Source organism: Populus alba, chromosome 13 (assembly GCF_005239225.2).
Source record: "Populus alba chromosome 13, ASM523922v2, whole genome shotgun sequence".
In the NCBI taxonomy this organism is placed as follows: domain Eukaryota; kingdom Viridiplantae; phylum Streptophyta; class Magnoliopsida; order Malpighiales; family Salicaceae; genus Populus; species Populus alba.
Genome location: NC_133296.1, coordinates 13,895,863 through 13,915,442, shown reverse-complemented (window position 1 = coordinate 13,915,442; position 19,580 = coordinate 13,895,863). Strand labels below are relative to the sequence as shown.

General features: G+C 29.2%; 1 protein-coding gene across 1 annotated transcript; it reads left to right on the top strand.

Moving 5' to 3' along the window:
* The first annotated feature begins 6,831 nt into the window (after nt 1-6,831).
* LOC118050418 (transcription factor bHLH162) lies at nt 6,832-7,985 on the top strand. The gene is made up of 3 exons (XM_035060769.2): nt 6,832-7,062; nt 7,210-7,551; nt 7,658-7,985. The coding sequence occupies exons 1-3, from the start codon at nt 6,832-6,834 to the stop codon at nt 7,823-7,825; spliced, it is 741 nt and encodes a 246-aa protein (XP_034916660.1). The 3' UTR covers nt 7,826-7,985.
* The last annotated feature ends 11,595 nt before the right edge of the window (nt 7,986-19,580 follow it).

Below are 19,580 nucleotides of genomic sequence, written 5' to 3'. Positions count from 1 at the left end.
TGAAAAAAAAATTATAAGCTCTTGATGGCATAAACCTGGCACGTGATCTCTACCGTTGCTACAACCATATGAGTAGGGCCCAGCACCATTCTAGCAAGTAGCAGATTTTGGTGGGCTCAGCCTAGTTGGTGCTTCATCTATAGTTGAAAAATGAGAATAATAATTATTTTTATATCATCTTAACATGTTTAATTGGATTTTTGAATGGGGTTAATAGTTAAGAGAAGGTTGGTGTTTTTTAGCCTTGTCTAGGTAATTGCCCCGTGAATCGCTACGGGTTGGTTGAAAAAAAACTTTAAATATAAGAAAATAGCATTCTAACATTGTTAATGTGTTTTCTAGTTGTAAGAATTTTATATTTTATTATGAGCTTAAAACTTGAAATATATGTTTAATAACATAAATTAAGGATTATATACACTAACAAATACTAGAAAAAAAATTAACCTTAATTAAAAATTAAATTGATAAAATGAGAAATATATGTAAATTAAGATGTTCAATCTTATGTGTTGTGGGAAGCCATTTAATTTTTTTTATTTAATTTAATGGGACTAATTGTTTTTTTTTTTTTTGAAAGAGCAATAATTAAAATATTAGCTTGCCGCCCCTTTTTTGTCTCTTATTCTTTTTCAAAGCCTAATGAGAAGGCCATTTTTTTTTCCTACAAGTCTTTCTTTTTCTTTACAGCTTGATTTTCTTGGATAGTTTTTATTGTTTTTTACAATATTTTTTATTTAAAAATATATCAAAATAATTTTTTATTTTTTAAATTTATTTTTTATATCAACGCTGAAAATATTTTGTTGAAGATTTAGGTTCTTTTGTGGGGTTGGTCATTAGTGGTCATATCTGGATATGTAATATAATTATTTATGTCTTACCTTCCTATAATTACATGTTTTGTTGCGAATGTTTTAGATAGGCCAATTCATGGGATGTTTGCATTTTTTAAAATTTCTTACTTGTTCTTCTTCTTTTTTTTTTTTATTCAATTCCAAAATCATAAATTAAATGGGAAACAAAACCCATTTATTTGTGCTAGAACCAATATATAAAACTAATTATGAAAGTCCTATGAACGGCCAATTATATCATTTCTTTCAAAAGATCTTCAGAAAATTGGCAGTAAATCATTATCCTAGGAGAACAATTTTACAGGCCACAATTGATAGTCTATGCCATCAAGTGATTGATAAAGATAAAGATAAAAATATCTTGTAAGTTGCTGAAATATGTTTTCTAAAAAATTAATTTTTTTATTTAAAATTATTATTTTTTTATTTTAATATATTAAAAATAAAAAAAAATATTATTTTGATGTATTATCGAGTAAAAATTATTTTAAAAAATAATTGTTATTTTATTTCTAAGCACCAAAAAAATAATATTTTTTATTAATTATATTAAAGAGGCCTCCAAGTGATTTGCAGGCTCTCTTCAAAAAGAATTTGTTCAGTCATTATTTATTGTCTTTTCCCTGATATGGTTGAAAATACCTTTCTAATATTTTTTTTCGTTCTATTTTTTTTAAAAAAAATACTAAATCAATCTTCACCTTAATATATATTCATCATTTGGCATAGGAAGAAAAATATAGATTCAAAGACAAAAAAAAAAAAAAAAAAAAAAAAAGACTTCGTTTTTCTTTTTGTGTAAGGGACCGCTTGTCATCAAATCTCCAGAACCTGCGATGCTACACAGAAGAAATATAGAAATTTCTAATTAAGAAAAGATAGAGTATTACTGAATCTGGAGGAATTTGGATCAGGACTTGCAGCTCTATTGATGTTTTCACAAACATATATATATATATATATATTAAAAAAATTGTTTTTTAACTAAAAGGTTTTTTTTTTATATTTTGAATTTCTTTATTGTGTTATTAAAAATAATTTTAATATATTTTAACATAAAAAATACTTTAACAAATAATCACAATTGCATGGTGGTACAACCTAAAACCAAATGAACATTTAAGATTCATGAAACAAGGAAAATACTTGATAAAAATAATTAAAAATTATCTCCAATAAAATATTTGAACACCTCATCTCATTAATTAATAAATTATTGTTTACAACCAAATAAAATATATAATTTTCTTTTTGTTATAGAGATATTTTTTTTAAAAAAAGGCATCGAATCAAATCTCGAGGAACATTCAAAAAGTTTTAATTGAAAAAAAAATTATAAGCTCTTCTCGATAGTATAAACCTGGCTACAATCATATGAGTAGGGCCAGCCCCATTCCAGCAAGTAGCAGATTTTGGTGGGCTCAGCCCAGTTGGTGCTTCATATATAGTTGAAATATGATAATAATTATTATTTTTATATCATCTTAACATGTTTAATTGGATTTTTGAATGGGGTTAATTGCTAAGAGAAGGTTGGTTTTTATAATAATTAATTGCTTTTTAGTGTAATGTAGGTTAGTAAGAAGACGTACTAAAAAAAATTAGATGATTTAAAATAAGAATGAAAAAGGATATCTCTCTAACTAAAATCTTTTTTTTTTTTAATCTCATTAAAGTGTTTAATTGTATTTGAATGTTTTTATCAAAATATTTGTTTATTAGACAACATTCTATCATTATTTTAAAAGCAAGTTTCAATTATAAAAAAAAATTAAAATTATGATAATTTTAATGTGAGTGTATTAAAAAAATATAAAAATAATACATCTCTCTCCACTCTTAAACTCAAGGATTGGTATGTAAATAAAACAAAGTTTTGGACGAAACTATATGATTTTTAAAATAAAGGGACCAGAAAACTTTGACAAAATTTGAAGGTATAAAAATGAAAAAGGAGCATTTTTCAATGGTAAAAAAACCTGGTTTTAGCCATGATGTCAAATTGAGTCCTTTCATTTTCAATTTTTTCCAATCAATACAACCAAATTTATTTTTGAAAAATTTAACATCAACTAAAATATCATGATGTTTTTTTACTCATTGAGAATCCCACGACAAACTCATAACAAAAATTCTAGGCTTAAATCGAAAATAACACAATGAGCAAGAACGAAATTTTTTTAAAAAACAGAGAAGTTTTGGTAACCAACTTTCTAAAAACTAAAAAAAATAGAGTTAAATTAAAAAAACCAAGCCAAAACCAAAAAAGTTGAGCTAAATCTAAAAAACCAAGCCAAACCGGCTTGAACCTATTTTTTTCTTAAAAACCAAGCCGAATCAAAATCGGTCGGTTTAAACTGGTTTCGATTCGGTTTTGATTTTTTTAAAAAAATTAATTTAGTTTTTTATTTTAAAAAAAAAACCAAACTGAAGCAAAAATAATAATTCCTATGAACAACAATTTCATACCCCCAATTAGTTTTTTTTTAATATATAATTTTACCTTTCAAGCAGTATTATTTTTCCTTTCTTTTATTTTTCAAAACACACACCAAATCAATTTTTAATTATTTCTCACTAATCATTTAATAATTTATTTCTTTATTTCTAATAACACTCAATCCCCAATTTATGAGTCAATACAACAAACATTCTGAAAACTCATTTTTTATAGTCTTAAAAACTACTTATTGTAATAATTATTCATAATAATTCGCCTCCAATATTTGTAATCTCGTATCAAACCTAATTATTAATTTTTATAATTCTATGCAAATAATCTTTAAACATACAAATCATTTTAAAAAAAATCCTAATTAAATAGGCAATGTGGTTGTGATTGATTTTAAAAATATTTTTCACTTATAAATGCATCGAAATATTATTTTTTTTTTTTTTAAAAAAAATTATTTTTGATATTGGTGTATCAAAATAATCTAAAAACACTAAAAATATTAATTTTAAACAAAAAAAATTTTAAATTTTAAATTTTTTAAAAGACATTTAAAAATGCAAAAACAATAGTAAGGTTACAATGAAAGGGAAAATATGATTGCTGATTTAATTTTAAAACTATTAGTTGGCCGCCCCTTTTTTGTCTTTTATTGTTTTTCAAAGCCTAATGAGAAGGCCGTTTTTTTTTTTTTTTTTTTCTACATGTGTTTCTTTTTTCTTTTTCTTTACAGCATGATTTCCTCGGATAGTTTTCACATTATTTGATTATTTTTTAAAAATATGTTTTAATTAAAAATATATTAAAATATTTATTTTTATTTTTTCAATGTTTGAATTTAAATCCCAACAAAGCTATAACCCCAAAAAAAATAAGTGGATCCATCTTAAATATACATATTAACTATACTGTTTGAACAAAACTCCAACAATAAAAACTAAAAACATAAGCCCAGTAATTCCTAATTTATTTTAAAAATAACAAGCCCCTACTTGTTAGAGGATTTTCATGGATATTATAAAGGATATAATGTTTTAGAATAGAAGGGATAGGTATGTGTTTAATTAATAAAGATAAAAATATTGAATAAAAATATTTACAGAATAACTTTGAAATAAATTTTTATTTTTTAAAAAACAGAAAAGATAAAAAGACGCTATCTTGAGATTATATATATATATTTTTTATTTATATGGGTGTCCGGACCAGCTTGCGCGCACCACGACTAATCCCACGACTCACTGAACATCCTGCAAACTCAATGAGCATGTAAGACACCGCGGGGATGATAAGCATGTACAATGAAATTTGAACTCAAAATAAAAATAAAAAAAAAAAAAAAAAATTCTTTCAATTACTAGACGAAGACCTGAAGTGCCGCTATTTTGAGATTATTAAAATTAAAAGTTATGGAGAATGTGTCTTGACCATTTCCATGAGATGCCGTAGGAAAGAAAAAACACAAAAAAAAGCTGCCCGGGGCAGAATAAATGCGTGGTCGGCCCGACGACCTGTCCTTGAGACATATGGGTAACTGACAGTGACTTCAAACACTTTACCAAATGGAAAGACTTCAAAAGTCAAAGTCTTTTGTGCGTCAAAATGTGTGAACACTGAAGCCGCAAATTGTACAGTCAGATTCCATTGAAGAAACACAGGTCTTTTTTTTTTTTTTTTTTTTTAACACGGTACTGTATCATTTTTTTTTTAATATAGATATTACATTATTTATTTATTAAATCTTTGTAGGGTTTATTTAATTGTAGCCCAAATATTTAATTTATTAAAATTTACTTAGTAGACCAAACCATACAGATGTTTTATCAAATCATATTTTTATACACACACACACATATATAATATAGTTAGAGCATGGAAATATTAAAAGCCTAATTTCCTTCGGTTTAAGACTATATTTTAAAGCTTAAAAATCCTAATTAAGTTCTTGACATGAGCCTTTACTGTCCATAATGGGAGCCGAAATGGGTATAGTTAATCTCCAAGAAAGACCATTTCCATAGGAGGAAGCTTGGTCTAAAAAGCCACATGCCCCATTTACTTTGATGCTTTTGGACCTCTTGGTCCCAGCCAGGAACTTGCCATGGAGATTAATGAGGTGCTCTCATGAATAGACAGGTTCATGGACACACGCCTAATCATGTCCATTTCCTAATTTATCTGTCCATACTAACCAAACCAACATGTGAAGATAACTTAATTGTCTGTGCTTTCAAATTGTTTTTTTTTTTTTTTAATGTTTTTGAATTATTTTATTGTATTTTTAAATGAAAAGAAGTTTGAAAAACAATTGTTGATATATTTTTAAGAAAAAACAGTTTGAAAAATAATTATTCATGACATGTCCATTTCAAAATTAATTTGTCCATACTAACCAAACCAGCATGTGAAGATAACTTAATTGATTGCACAATTCAATATATTTTTTTAATGTTTTTAAATTATTTTAATGTATTTTTAAATAAAAAAAATTGATATAGTTTTAAGAAAAAATAGTTTGAAAAGCAGTTATTCATGGACACACGCCTAGTGATGTCCATTTCAAAATTAATTTGTCCATACTATCCAAACCAACATGTGAACATAACTTCTTTGCACTTTCAAAGTATTTATTGTTAGGGATTTGTTTCCCATTAATTGTGCAATAAGTATTCAATTGTTGAATATTTTCTTTTTAGATCCTTAGTGAGTTAACCTATTTTTTATTATTAGATTTTAAAATAATTTTACAATGGGTTTTGGAATTTTTAAAATAAAAAGTAAGATAAAACTTGTCCCTTTTTATTATTTACTATTTTTTCGAAGATGATAATATTATAAACTCCATCAAATATCTGATTGTAACTACCATTTATCTTTCTTTCTAAACATTAATGTTTTTTTTTATTTTTTATTTAAATAATCACGGAGTGAACGAACCCGGACACGAGCCCAGAAGTCATTGGCTCGCACCTTGGTGCATGTGACTTGCGTCCAGTGCGGCCTCATCCAGAAAAATGAGTTCACTACATGGTTAGATATTTTCAACAAATCATTCTTTTAAACCTCTTGAAAAGTTCTTATAATGCTTTGACTCATATTGAACATTATCTTATTAAACTATTTTTTAGTTTTTTTCTCTTTAAATTCTAAATTTATCTATAGATGATTGATAATTCAGTATTTTTTTTTTAAATCAATATGGTACTGGAGTTCTAACAAAAAATTAAAATGTTATTTATTTAATAAAATAAGGGTAAATATAAATTAAATAACTCAGTTATAGCCATTTACACGTTTAATCACTCATGTTCTCTAACTCCATCAAATCAACAATCAAAAGTGAAAACTCCTTGCATTGAAATAAAAAATAGGCACATGTAAAGAGATTGTTCTTGGATTCCAAATTGGCAGCCGATGACGCTGAGGTGGACAGGACAAACTGACAAAGTGATGTTTACTGGATGACGAGTGCGTTCATGAGCTCAGCCCACCCTTTCCTTTTGTGTTCTTGGACTTGTTTTGATGGTGTATATAAAGAGCTGTCAAGAAAAAGGATCAGCCATCTTCACATCTGCTCTGAGGCTTCTCATGGGAGCCATGGTTGAGAGCTTTGGAGGTACAGTAATCATGGAGAGTAGCAGTAATGTTTCTTCTACAAAAACAGAGAGAAAGGTCATCGAGAAAAACAGGAGAAATCAAATGAAAACACTTTACTCCAAGCTCAATTCTCTCCTCCCTAATCAGAACTTCAAGGTGCTTTCTCTCACCATCTCCATAGACATGTCTACTTGTATTATTGCATGCTAGCTTTCACCTCTCATGGCGAGGCCGCCAAGCTGCTGTTGCTTGAGTTGGCAAATTAAGGATTGAAGTTCTTACATTTGTTTTGGATATATGCAGGAACCACAGCCACTGCCCGATCAGATAGATGAAGCAATAAGCCATATAAAGAGTCTAGAGGAGAAGTTGAAGAAAGCCAGGGAGAAGAAAGAAGGTTTAACAAGCAGCAGAAAAAGATCATATACGTGCACTTATGATCCTATACCAATCGCTACTCCAAAATCACCTCAGCTAAAAATCCAAGAATTGGGTTCAGCTCTAGAGATAGTTTTGACAAGTGGGCCAGATAATCAGTTCTTATTTTATGAGATTATTCGCATTCTCCATGAAGAAGGTGTAGAGGTTGTTAATGCTAATTTTCAAGTTCTTGGAGATTCCATTTTCCAAGTACTTCACGCACAGGTAATGATTATATATACTTTGATCAATCATGCTGATTCATTCCTAATACATCCTCGACATGTTCTCTTGAACAATTCAATGATAAATTTGAATTTCTTTTGTGCAGATGAAGGAATCTGATAATGGTTTTGGAGCTGCAAAAGTAACCGAGAGACTGAACATGCTCATTAATGGATCCACGAGTGAAATGGAGTTGGATTTAGAGCTATGGGACTTCGAGATTCATCCTGGGATCACTGGGGAACTCCTTACAGGACTAGAGTACGAAACTTAGCATAGAATAATGGTAAATTAGGTACTAGAGTTTAGAATCTAAGTTTAATTTCTTGAATTATGTGAGCTATATAGATATTATACGAACAAGCTCACATATGTATGGAAATATCCTGTATAACAAAGACTGCTTGTGCCTTGTTGCATGGTTTTCCCTTCAATCTGATCTTGTTTTCCCCTTTCTTTTGAATTTCTTTAGAGCAATATATATATATACTCCATTCTTATAAGACTGATATGTTTGTTAAAATGGTGTTCGAATGCAATGGAAAACTAATAATTGGCATAAATACAGTATTATATGCTCCTTAATTCTATAAGAAGATTGAAAGAGAGAAGAAGTCAGTGCGCAAGCAATAAGTTTTGGCTGTTTTTTCAGCTTATCATTGACATTTTGTGTTCTAGAATCAAGAACATTCGAATAATCATTTTATGTAGCTTTCCAATTCTTTTGAAAACTAGAAATTTCAGAGATTTTGGCCTTTGAGAAAGCATTTTCAGATAATTTGCTGATACACACACACACTCCATTCTTACATTTTTGTTTTTCTGAAAAAAAAAATTCAAGTTCTTGGAAAATCTTCAAGTTTGTTTGCCCTAAGAGATTAGCAGTTGCTTGAATGATTAACTGAAGGGGAAATACTAGAAAAAACGGGATTTTAGCAGTTAGTGATTGTGTGAGTATTAATTTTAATTACAACTATATAAATTGAGTCTTCTTATATGATCAATTCAAACAAGAAATCAAATAACATGCCCTCTTTTTTTTTTGGATGTTTGGACTTCATTGTTATATGATCATGAACTTATGTTTTATGAATATAATGGAAACAAGAAATCAAAGATAATGAAATTTTATGAATATAATTTTAATTATGCAACAACAAATTTCATCATAATTTTCATTTGTAATCACCAATAGAAATTTTATGTTGCTATTAATATAGAAAAGTAACAACGAAATAATTTTCGCTGATATTTCCATTGCATTAATTATCAATTTTTTGTAGTGTATGATTTTTTTTTTACTGAATTATATATATATATATATATATATATATTTTTTTTTTCTTAGTTGTTTTTTATATAGTTATTGAAAATATTCATGAATCTCTGTGTATCTTACAACTAGTTTTTTATCTGTTTGAAATCACAGTAGTGTTTTAATCTATAAAATTACATTTTGAATTTTTAGAAAGTAATTTTATGTTTGATGATATTTTATGCTCAAGTGCTTCTTTACATTCCATTGATGCGGGGAATAAAAAATGTATTCTCAAGAAATTATTTGAAATACTAATTTTAAAAATTCTAGACTGTTTACTTAGCAAGTTATGTACATTTATTTAACCAAATTATACTCACTTTATCCTATGTGATTATACTTATATTAAATCTTAGTAATTGTTCATTTATTTATAATGTTGAATAAGTCTAATATTTATGTTGTTTGACTTTGACCATTCACCAGCTGCTGGTCTCCATGGATATATCATTGTTAACAATACACTGGTATGAAAAAAGCTAAACTTCCTTTCATTGTGACGTAAAGAAATTAAGCTATGGATTTGAGTTTAACAAAAAGTTGTAAAAGATCTTAAAAAATAGTTTTAAATTCCTTAAATATCCATAAAAAACTAGGAAACAACCAATAGAAAAAATAATAAAGCTAAAATATGAAATTAATAAAGGAATCCTATTATCTACTATAAATTTAGTTTTATATTAGAAATTCATGTGTAAAATTTGAATTCGATTCAATAATCCAATCGAATAATATGATTATTTTAAATTAAACAACTTAAATTATTTTTGTTAGTCAATTTAATCCATAAAATCCTGGATTAATTATTACACATCATATTGATAAATTAACAAATGATGAATATAAGTTACAAATATATGTTATATATGTTGTCATCGAATTATTTTTTAAGGTTTATATTTGTTCTTCCTTTCTCATATTGAGAGATGTGCATCTGTATTTATAGGAGGATTTTGAGTTCCTGATCAACATGATTCAATGTTTGAATGAGATATACTATGAAATTGCAATTAAAAAAATAGGAAAATTGCTTGATAGCAAGGTGCTATTATTTTTCATAAAATGTTTCTTGAATAAGAAATATTTGCATGTAAAATTTTTTTCATAAAAAAAATATATAATACTTGATAGGGGTGGGAAAAGAATTAAAAAACTGAGAAAACAAAAAAAAAAGTAACCAAAAAAACCGAATCGAACCGAGTTCAAATCGAAACAACCGAGCCAAACTTGTTTGAACCGGTTTTGATTTTTTTAAAAAAATTGGTTTAGTTTTTTTTTTTATATAAAAACCTAACCAAATCGAAAATAATCACCCCTAATACTATTGTTGTAGTAAAATAATGATGATGTGCAGTAATAATGAAATTGTTGTTGTGGTAACTATAAGAATGATGATGGAGTAAAGTGATGATGGTATGGAGTTAATAAAGAGGTATTGGAAATATTGATATTGATAGTGATAAAGTGGTGGTTATTATAATAAGGATGATTAAAATTATTTAATAATAATATGAGTGGATTATTATTATAAAATATATTATAAATTTTATGAGTTGAAAATATTTATTAACAAATAAATTAAAATTAAAAGATGATTATAAAATATTTTATATCGACTAGTTTCATGTGAATTAAGTTTTTGGAAAATCTTTGCCCTGAGAGATTAGCGTTTGCTTGAATGATTGATTGAAGGGGAAATGCTAGAAAAATGGAATTGTTTCAAGCAGTTAGTGATTGTGAAGTATTAATTTTAATTACAACTATAGAAATTGAGTCTTCTTACATAATCAATTCAAAAAAAAAAAATTCTATTATTGTAATGATTTTAAAAATGCTATCAATGTATAATTTTTTTTTCTACTAAAATTCTACTCTTAAGCTCTCAAATAAAATCTACCAAATCGAAATATAATTATTTTTACATAATTCTATCTAGACTTTTATTAAATTGTTTTTTGGATGTTGATTTGGACTTCATTGTTATATGATCATGAACTTATGTTTTATGAATATAATGGCAACAACAAATAAAAAATAATGAAATTTTATGAATATAATTTTATACAATAAAAAAATTTCATCACAAATTTCATTGGTAATTACCAACAAAATTTTTCCGTTGTAATTGATATTGAAAAGTAGCAAAATAATATATATATATATATATATATATATATATATATATATATATATATATATATATATTATTAACATCGATATTCAAGCCAGTTTGCGCATGCATCTCAAATAATCTCACGGATTCTGAAATTAACGACCATATCAGTCTCCAATAATCCTAATATTTGTAGGATTTGAACTTATGATCTCTAAGAAACAAACCTAAAGGCTAACCAGTTAAGTTATATCTCTCAGGATTATAATAAAATATTTTTTGTTGACCTTTTTATTGCTATTAATCATGAATTTTCTGGTAGTTCATGTATGATTTATTTTTCTTACTGAATTATATATAGTTGTTTTTCTATATAGTCACTGAAAATATTTGTGGATCTCTCTGGATCTTATAACTAGCCCTCCATTTGTGCGGTATTGTCTTGCTACCACAACTTGCAGTGACTCGGTAGAATTCTTCACAAAGACACGACCTTATATCACATCTCACATGTTAATTAGTTCACGAGTCATCGTACAATAATCTAACATAAAGAAGCAGCCTGCAAATAAAAAGCTTTTATTAGTTAGTGGGTTTTAAGCTCAAATATAATTCTGATTAGGATTTTAGTAATTATATGTAATTTTCTTGACTTTACAATTTTCTCAACACACAAGTCATTCTTTTTCTTTGGCTTTTCCTTCCTTGCTTCTTATTTCTTTTTTGGTACGTTTCAAATCTTCTTCTGTCCAGCGTTATTTTCCCAGCATGAATTATATCACTAAAAACATCGAAGGAGATCCCATGCTGTTAAATTATCGATCTATGATACCAATGTTTCTAGAAACTAAGCTGGCTGGCCAATCACCAGTAATTCTAACATGAACACTTACCATCCTCAAAGTGATGAAACCTGTTTGAATCACATAAACTCTGAGGTTCTTCATTATCCTGATAGGCAATCCTGAATTGCGAGTGAGAACAAAAACAACTGCAAGTTTCTCCTGTGATAGCTCAGGAGTTCTTCCTTGTTCTCTGGTACAAGATCTTACAGTGCGAGTTTTGCATGGATTAAACCTTTTTTCTGGATGTGAGTTATCACCAGCCACAAAAACATGGACGCCATCCTTCATGGTTACCCAACTATACATCCAGCTGCCTTCTTCACCGCCACTGCGCCTCTCTCATTGCTCTCCTAATACTCGCCATGTCCTCCCACTTCCCTCCTGAAGTATATGTTAGCAAAATATTCAAAAGCTAAGGAAATGTGACCTCTGTTGCAGTGTTATCTTCTTTTGTCACGCTAAGAGAACACCTTTTTGGGCGTTGTAGTGACTGAAATTTCATTTTGATCACTCTGCACAAAATCCAGGAAATGTTATTAAAAATATCCAACATCTTATACCAATCAAATATTGCCCGCACGTGCCTTGACAAAAACTAAAAGAGGCAATGTTTTTTATTGAGTATCCCTTACAAAAATACTATTTATTGTAATAATATTTTTTCTTATATATATATATATATATATTAATTTTATTATTTAATATTTAATTTATTAAAGATTGAGCTTCATAATTTGTTTCGGTTTACTTATGAATATCTCAATCTCATAACCCCTGTTATGAGTTTAGCAGGTTAACATAGTTGACTTGAGTTTTTTTTCTTTCTTTTTAAATGGTATTTTTTTTTAATTTCATCCTTTAATATTGAGTTGATTAAGAATTATACTTCATTATTTATTTTTGTTTGCTTTTTATGAGGTTATTCTAGTCTCATTGTCTAAGTCTTTGGTTTTGTAAGTTAACCCGGTAGACTCAGGTTGTTTTATTATATCCTATTTTCAATTGAATTTTTGTCAATCTCATCCTTTAGAAATGGGTTTTTGAGAAATTAGGCTTCATAATTTATTTCAATTTGCTTTCTATGGAGATATATCAGTCTCAAGACTCGAGTAGTGAGTTTGGCAAGTTAATCTAGTTTGACTCGAGTTATTTTTTTGGTTTACTTCCTATGAGATTATCTCGATCTCGTGACCTGGTCATCGATTTGGCAGATTAACTTTTATTGATTCATGTTATTTTTTTATCCCGCAATTCATTGCAATAAATTTTTTTCCTTTGGTTTTTTTTTTAAAAGAACAAATCCATGTTTCTTTTCCTATTTTCATCTTTCAACATTTTATTTATTGAAAATTGGACTTCATGATTTATTATTGTTTGCTTTCTATGTGATTATCATAGTCTCATTACTCATCTCGCGTGTTTAGCGGGATAGCCCGATTAAATCGAGTTTTCTTTTTCTTTTTTTAATTGGTAATTTTCGCAATTTAATCATCGTTTTTTTGGTTTGTTTTCTATGATGTTATTTTGGTCTAATGACTCAGATCACCGGTTTTAAGAGTTAACCCTGATAGACTCGTATCATTTTATTATGTCATGTTTTTAAATTGATTTTTTTTTAATTTCATCATTCAACAATGATTTTATTAGGAGATAGGCTTCATAATGTTTTTTATTTGTTTTATATATGGTTATCTGTGTCTCATTATCCAAGTTGCAAGTTTAGCAGCCTTACTCAGGTTGTCTATAATTATTATTTTTTGTTTATATTCTATAAGTTTAGCATATTGACTCGAATTGCTTTTTTATTTTTTTAATTGATTCTTTTCAGTTTGATCATTCAATATCAAGTTGATTGGGAATTAGATTTTACAATTTGCTTCAATTTACTTTCTATGAGGTTATTCTAGTCTCATGACCCGGGTCGTGGGTTTGGCAAATTAATTCGGGTTAACTGAAGTCATTTTTTTAATTGAATTTGTTTTTCAATTTTATCCCTCAACATTGGGATGATTAGAAATTGAACTGTATAATTTTTCTCAATTTTTTTTAACAAAGTTATCATGACCTCATGACCTAGGTCATAGATTTGACGGATTAACTCGAGTCAATTCAATATGTTATCGTTTAAATATTTATATATAAAAAAGATTGTCATAAATTTTTTGTGAGTCAAACAATGTTTTTACTTGTTATTTGGGTTATTTCTTAACTCGTTAAGTTGATCGGGTCACCATCACATGATTTTAAAAAAAAATCTTCTAATAGAAAAATGATAGTAATGCTTGAATTTTTTTTTATTAAATAGAATTAAGTACAAACGAACAGCATAGTAAGGGTAAAAAATCTAGTATATACAAAATTAATACGAGAATGTATTTCTAAAATGATTTGAGAAGGGGATTAGTCTTAACTAAGGCACAAATTAATTCGATGAAATCCTTACCACTTAATGAAAAAAAAAAAAATCAAAGAAGGATTTGTCAAGCAAGATTTTGTTCCATAATACTAAATTTTCTATTAGAGATAAAAAAAAAAAGAAAAAAAAAGATGTTATCGGATCAATTATTTTATAGGTGAATTAACACTAAATTTTCTTGAAGGTGATTTTAAAGACACGCCCCTTTTTAAATGATTTAAAAAAACGCACCACATGTTAGTCGAAAAAACTTAATAATTTAATGCGGATACTAATCTTAAGGATTTAAACTTAAAATGTCAAGAAATAAAATAAACTTCCTTATCCAACGGACCAACTACTTGAAATTATAGTTCCGATTCTAAAATCGGTGCTTGCTAGCAATATTCCATATTGGGGTTAACCCAATGTAAGTTTTAGGTTAGAAAATTTAATTGTAAACTCGGATTAATTTAGATTAATCTAAATTTTTTATAAAAAAAAATAAAATAACATTATTTATATATAAAAAAAATCAACATGTTTTGGTTAAGTTTTATTAAGCGAAGCCTAAATTTTTTATTAGATCAACCTATTAGATCTCATCAGGTTTTAAAACCATACTTGATATCATAATTTTGAAATCCTTGGTACGGCTTTGGAGATGAAACTACCGGGTCAGGTTGAAGATAAAATAGGAAAAGAAAAAACTCGATGTGACCCGGCAAGACCCGGTCAAAAACCGATTGCAACCTTTAATTTTTTTTTTTTTTACTAAAACAATGTCATTTTAATTTTTTGAAAAAAAAATTAACCCGGACAATCCGAGCTACCCAGTCAAAACCCGGAACTCGAGCCTTGAACCAAGGTCAAGTTAAAAACTATGTTTGTTAATATTCAATGTTGTTCAAAAACATGTTTTAACTCGTAAAATCATACAAAAGTGTTTTTGATAACATTCAAAATGGATAGAACATGTGAAATCAAGTTAAAAACTCGAAAACCAGTAAAATCTCTCAAACTCACACAAAATCAGTCCAATTCGTTCAAATCGGTAAAACCTAGCACCAACACATGATTTCACTGTTCCACAGTTCCTCTCTCTCTCTCAAAACACCTATTTTTTTTTCTTTACTTCTTCTACGATCTGCCTCTTTCCTTCTTCTGTGGTCTCTCATCTCTGTTTTGGCATCAATCAGGTTAGTTTTCATAAACTTCTTGTTATAACTTATAACATTACCTCATTCTCCTTCTCTGTTAGCAATGACTGCAAGCATGACCCTTTAATTATCGTTTGAATAGTACTGATAATATCAAATTTGATCGAACAAAATTCCCTTCTGTATTAGCAAATTAAATGGGTTTGATAGAAATCCCAGGTTCAACCCATGGTTATGGACCTGAAACCATCGGGGATAACATGAAAATGAAACTTGAACCAGACAACAATGGTGGTGATCTGTACGTGTAACAGCTAGGCATAAAAAACACAACAGCGTTAGCAAGTCTTGTCTTGTATTCTGTCTCTGTTCTTGCTACCAGGCCCTATTGCAACAGAAATAGTGAGGATATGAGGCCTTTAAGGCTGGGGGGCAATTGAATATCTTAGGTTCTATGAATGAATTGTCAGCCTTGAACCTGTCCAAGTCGAGTCTTGTATTTTGTCTTCTTGTAAATGAAATCATTGCATAATTAGTTGGCATCAATGGACTAATATTGTGAAGAATTAGAAAGGGCATAACTTTTGTGAAATTGAAAGGATCTCAGTAACTCACTACTTGTAAAACTAATGTTGTGATTTTTTGGATTGTCTTTCATGTCACTGCTTTATTATCTTGAAATGCTATGTAAATTATGCCAAAAAATACTTCATCCTGCTTCAAAAGAACTCAAGTCTCTTAGGTGAAGTGCCTGCGTTCAAAATTGTTCTGGAATGGTGTGCATTTTTGTTCCAGTAGAAGTTTCTTTTCCATGTTTTTGACATTTACATGCTAATAATACAAAGTCATTTTCCTGGTACAACCGTATAGCTTGGCCAAGCTACGCTGATATCTGTGTTCTTTTTTCTTTTTCTTTTTCTTTTTCTGGAGGCTGATGCTTTCATATGCCAACATGAACAATCTCTCATGATCCACTAAAGGGCAAGTAACTTGATTGGTTCAAATCCAATTCATGAGATGGCAGTGATCTTTAGCTGTGGCAGTGATGTCACTTTATTCTAGTTCATCACATGCAACAGACATTTTTAAAAAGTTTCAAATGTAGCTTGCTTGTGTACAATAATATGATTTGAAGCATTTAAACAACACTGTATTAAATGTATGTTCACCTAATTGTTACTTGAATATAATATCACTATCTTACTTATTAAAAATGATGCTAGGTTATAGATTATCAAAACAACTTTTTACCTTCTTTATGTGGAAATATTCCTAACAAATGTCCTTGTAAGATGGATTTTTGGATGCTCTTAGTCGAGAACAAGGATTTATGAAACAACAAAACAGGGAAAGGACTAGAAGATGAGTCTTAAGCTACTTAAGACTAATCTTCTGCTCCTTTCCCTATTTTTGATAGACTTCAACTAGTGGATTATTATCACAGTAACCACAAAATAATTTAAGCGCAGTCCAATTGAATATGTATTGGGCTCCACTGGCCCATAAGGCCTAAATAAATACCAAGTCCATTTGATTTAGTTATTCTCTGGAATCGTTTTAATGCTCTGTTTGTTTCAAGGAAAACGAATTCCTGGAATTCGTTTTCCTTACTTTCCCATGTTTGGTAACAATATGAAACAGTAAGTCAACGGAAACTTAATTCCGGTCAACATAAAATCACTGCTTTGAGAAAGGAAAGTGTTTTCCTTCTGTTAAAGAAAGGAAAACACTTTTCTTTTGGCGTGCGTAGCGCACGCCTGCCCAGTGCACTTGCTACAGTAGCAAGCGAATTATTATTCACTTGCTACAGTAGCAAGCGAATTATAAGTCACTGCTACTGTAAAGTTGTGGTCTGCTGCTCTTGAAAATGAAAACGAAGCGGTTCTCTTGGTTTATTTTATTTAAGTCCTGGGTTTTTGATTAAATCAAAGTTTAATTAAGTCCTCAAACTCATTAATTCTTCAATTAAACTCTTGATTTCATTAATTAAAATAATCTAAAATTTAATTAAATCAATTCTCCAATTAAACCCTTGATTTAATTAATTAAACTAGTCAAGAGTTTAATTAAATCTTTAAACTTCCAATCAATTTATTTTATTTTTATTTTTCATCATCTTTTTTTTTTTAAATAATAAAAATAAAAAAAGTCAAAAATTGGGTTATGACAATTGTAAGTGATTAAATATTTTATATATATTAGATAAACTTGTAATAAATTATTTTCCAGTTCATTTTCCATAACACAACCAAACACTGGAAAGTGTTTTCCAGATCAAACCTCGGAAAATACTTTCCCGGAATTCACTTTATTCATTTTGAATTCACTTTTTTCCTGCAAACAATAGTTTGTTTTGATGTCATATGCCCCCTGCTTCTCTTCTCTTCTCTTCTCTCTTCTTAATGTTCTCTTCACCCCTCGGTAGAGTTTGAATTGGTGGCGCGTGGTGTGAGTTATTTGCGCGTGTTTAAAGACCCTTGATTTACTGTATCTCATCTAGGAACTATTTTCATTTCTTCGTCAGAGGTACTGTAGTTACTCTGTTTTGTTAAACACTAAATCATCTTAAAGTTGTTCTCTTTTATGATGTTTATGTCTCATATTATGGTTTCTGTATAAAGTTCAAGTGGTCTAGTATTACATCTAGTTTTGAATGCTAGTTGTTGATTTGTAGATTATAAACAATACCCTTTAAATGCTTCTCTCTATATATCATTACTTGGGCGGTTGTCTGAGTGTGGGTGTTGAATAATCTATTATAGATTGAATCCATGTTTTTTAATAATTTGTGTTGTGCTTGTCTTTCAAGTTTTGAGTTTTTCAAGTGCTAGTGTTGCTATTGGATATCATAATGAATTAGGCATTGGAAAAATGATCCCTTTGTTTGATTTTGGATTTCATTTTGAAAGTTGCTCTAGATTCCTTCTTTCTAGATTGCATATTGGTATTATATATTTTCAAGTTATTTTGGCTGGATGCTGTTGATGTCCACAAAATGTGGTGGGTTTTTTTTTTTTTTTTTGGCAGTCTATAATTAAAATGGCATTTTGTAACAAATTTGGGAGCTTGGTGAGGCAGAGCATATACCAAAATGGGCAAGTTCCAATGGGTCCTATGCTGAACTCAATTCGCTGCATGCCATCGACAAACCTTTTTATTCGAGGTAGCGATGAATGGTTGTTGTTTTGAATGTTACATGTTGATGTGTGTTATGCATTTGTGCTTTGCTATTGATTTTGTTATTTGTGTTTTAGGTTTTGCATCTGGAGTGCCTTTTATTGATGCGTGCTTGTTTCGCCTGAAGCAAAAGAAAGAGAGTCTTTCAAACAGAAAAATCTGGACACGCAGATCAACTATTTTACCGGAATACATTAATAATTATGTACGAATTTACAATGGAAAAACTTTTGTTCGTGTTAAGATCACTGAAGGGAAGGTTGGTCATAAATTTGGAGAGTTTGCTTTTACACGAAAAGGAAGAGTTAAGACAGCTCTTGTGAAAGGAAGAGGTAAGACTAAGAAGTAGGATGTCTTGCATATCCATAAAAGCGCTCATGAAGGCACATCTACGGGCATTAAAAAGACCTAGCATCAACACATTTGCGGTAGCATTGTCTGTTTGCTCCAAACAATAAGGTACATTTGTGTTTTTTTTTTTATAACCCGGGGTGTCCGGGTCAGCTTGCACATATCACAACTAATCCCCTTGGGGCCCGCTGAACATCTTGCAAGTCCCTCAGTGAGTATGAAAGGCACTGCGGGGTGACAAGCATGCGATGAAGAAATTCGAACCCATATGCAGTGAAGTGAGGAACAAGTTCCTTTCCACCACTGGGCCACAACCCCATGTGCAGTACATTTGTGTTTTTGATAAAATGATTGGTGGTATGTTTTAGCATGTGTAGTTGAATCAGTGATAACATGTTTTTACATGTTGTACTTTTATTTCCATAGCCGAAGAAAATGAGTCCAAGTTCTTACATCTGGGTTGTCTACTGTAAAATGATGCTAGCAAACTGATTAGTTAATTACCTTTGCGATGGATACACTATCTTTCAAACTATTCGCTAGTACTTGGATTCGTTTTTGTTGAATTTGGCGGCTAATTGGCTATTCAGGTACTGTATCCTTTAGTTTTGACAGAGGAAAGTCGTGATTTCCTTGATTTTTGTTTTAAATTTCATGAATTTATTAAAAA

Bases quoted from the DNA above. Each gene is read 5' to 3' on its own strand.
- LOC118050418 (XM_035060769.2), top strand. From the start codon at position 6,832: ATGGTGTATATAAAGAGCTGTCAAGAAAAAGGATCAGCCATCTTCACA. The intron at 7,063-7,209 runs GTGCTTTCTCTC...GGATATATGCAG, and splicing joins TCCCTAATCAGAACTTCAAG to GAACCACAGCCACTGCCCGA. The intron at 7,552-7,657 runs GTAATGATTATA...TCTTTTGTGCAG, and splicing joins TCCAAGTACTTCACGCACAG to ATGAAGGAATCTGATAATGG.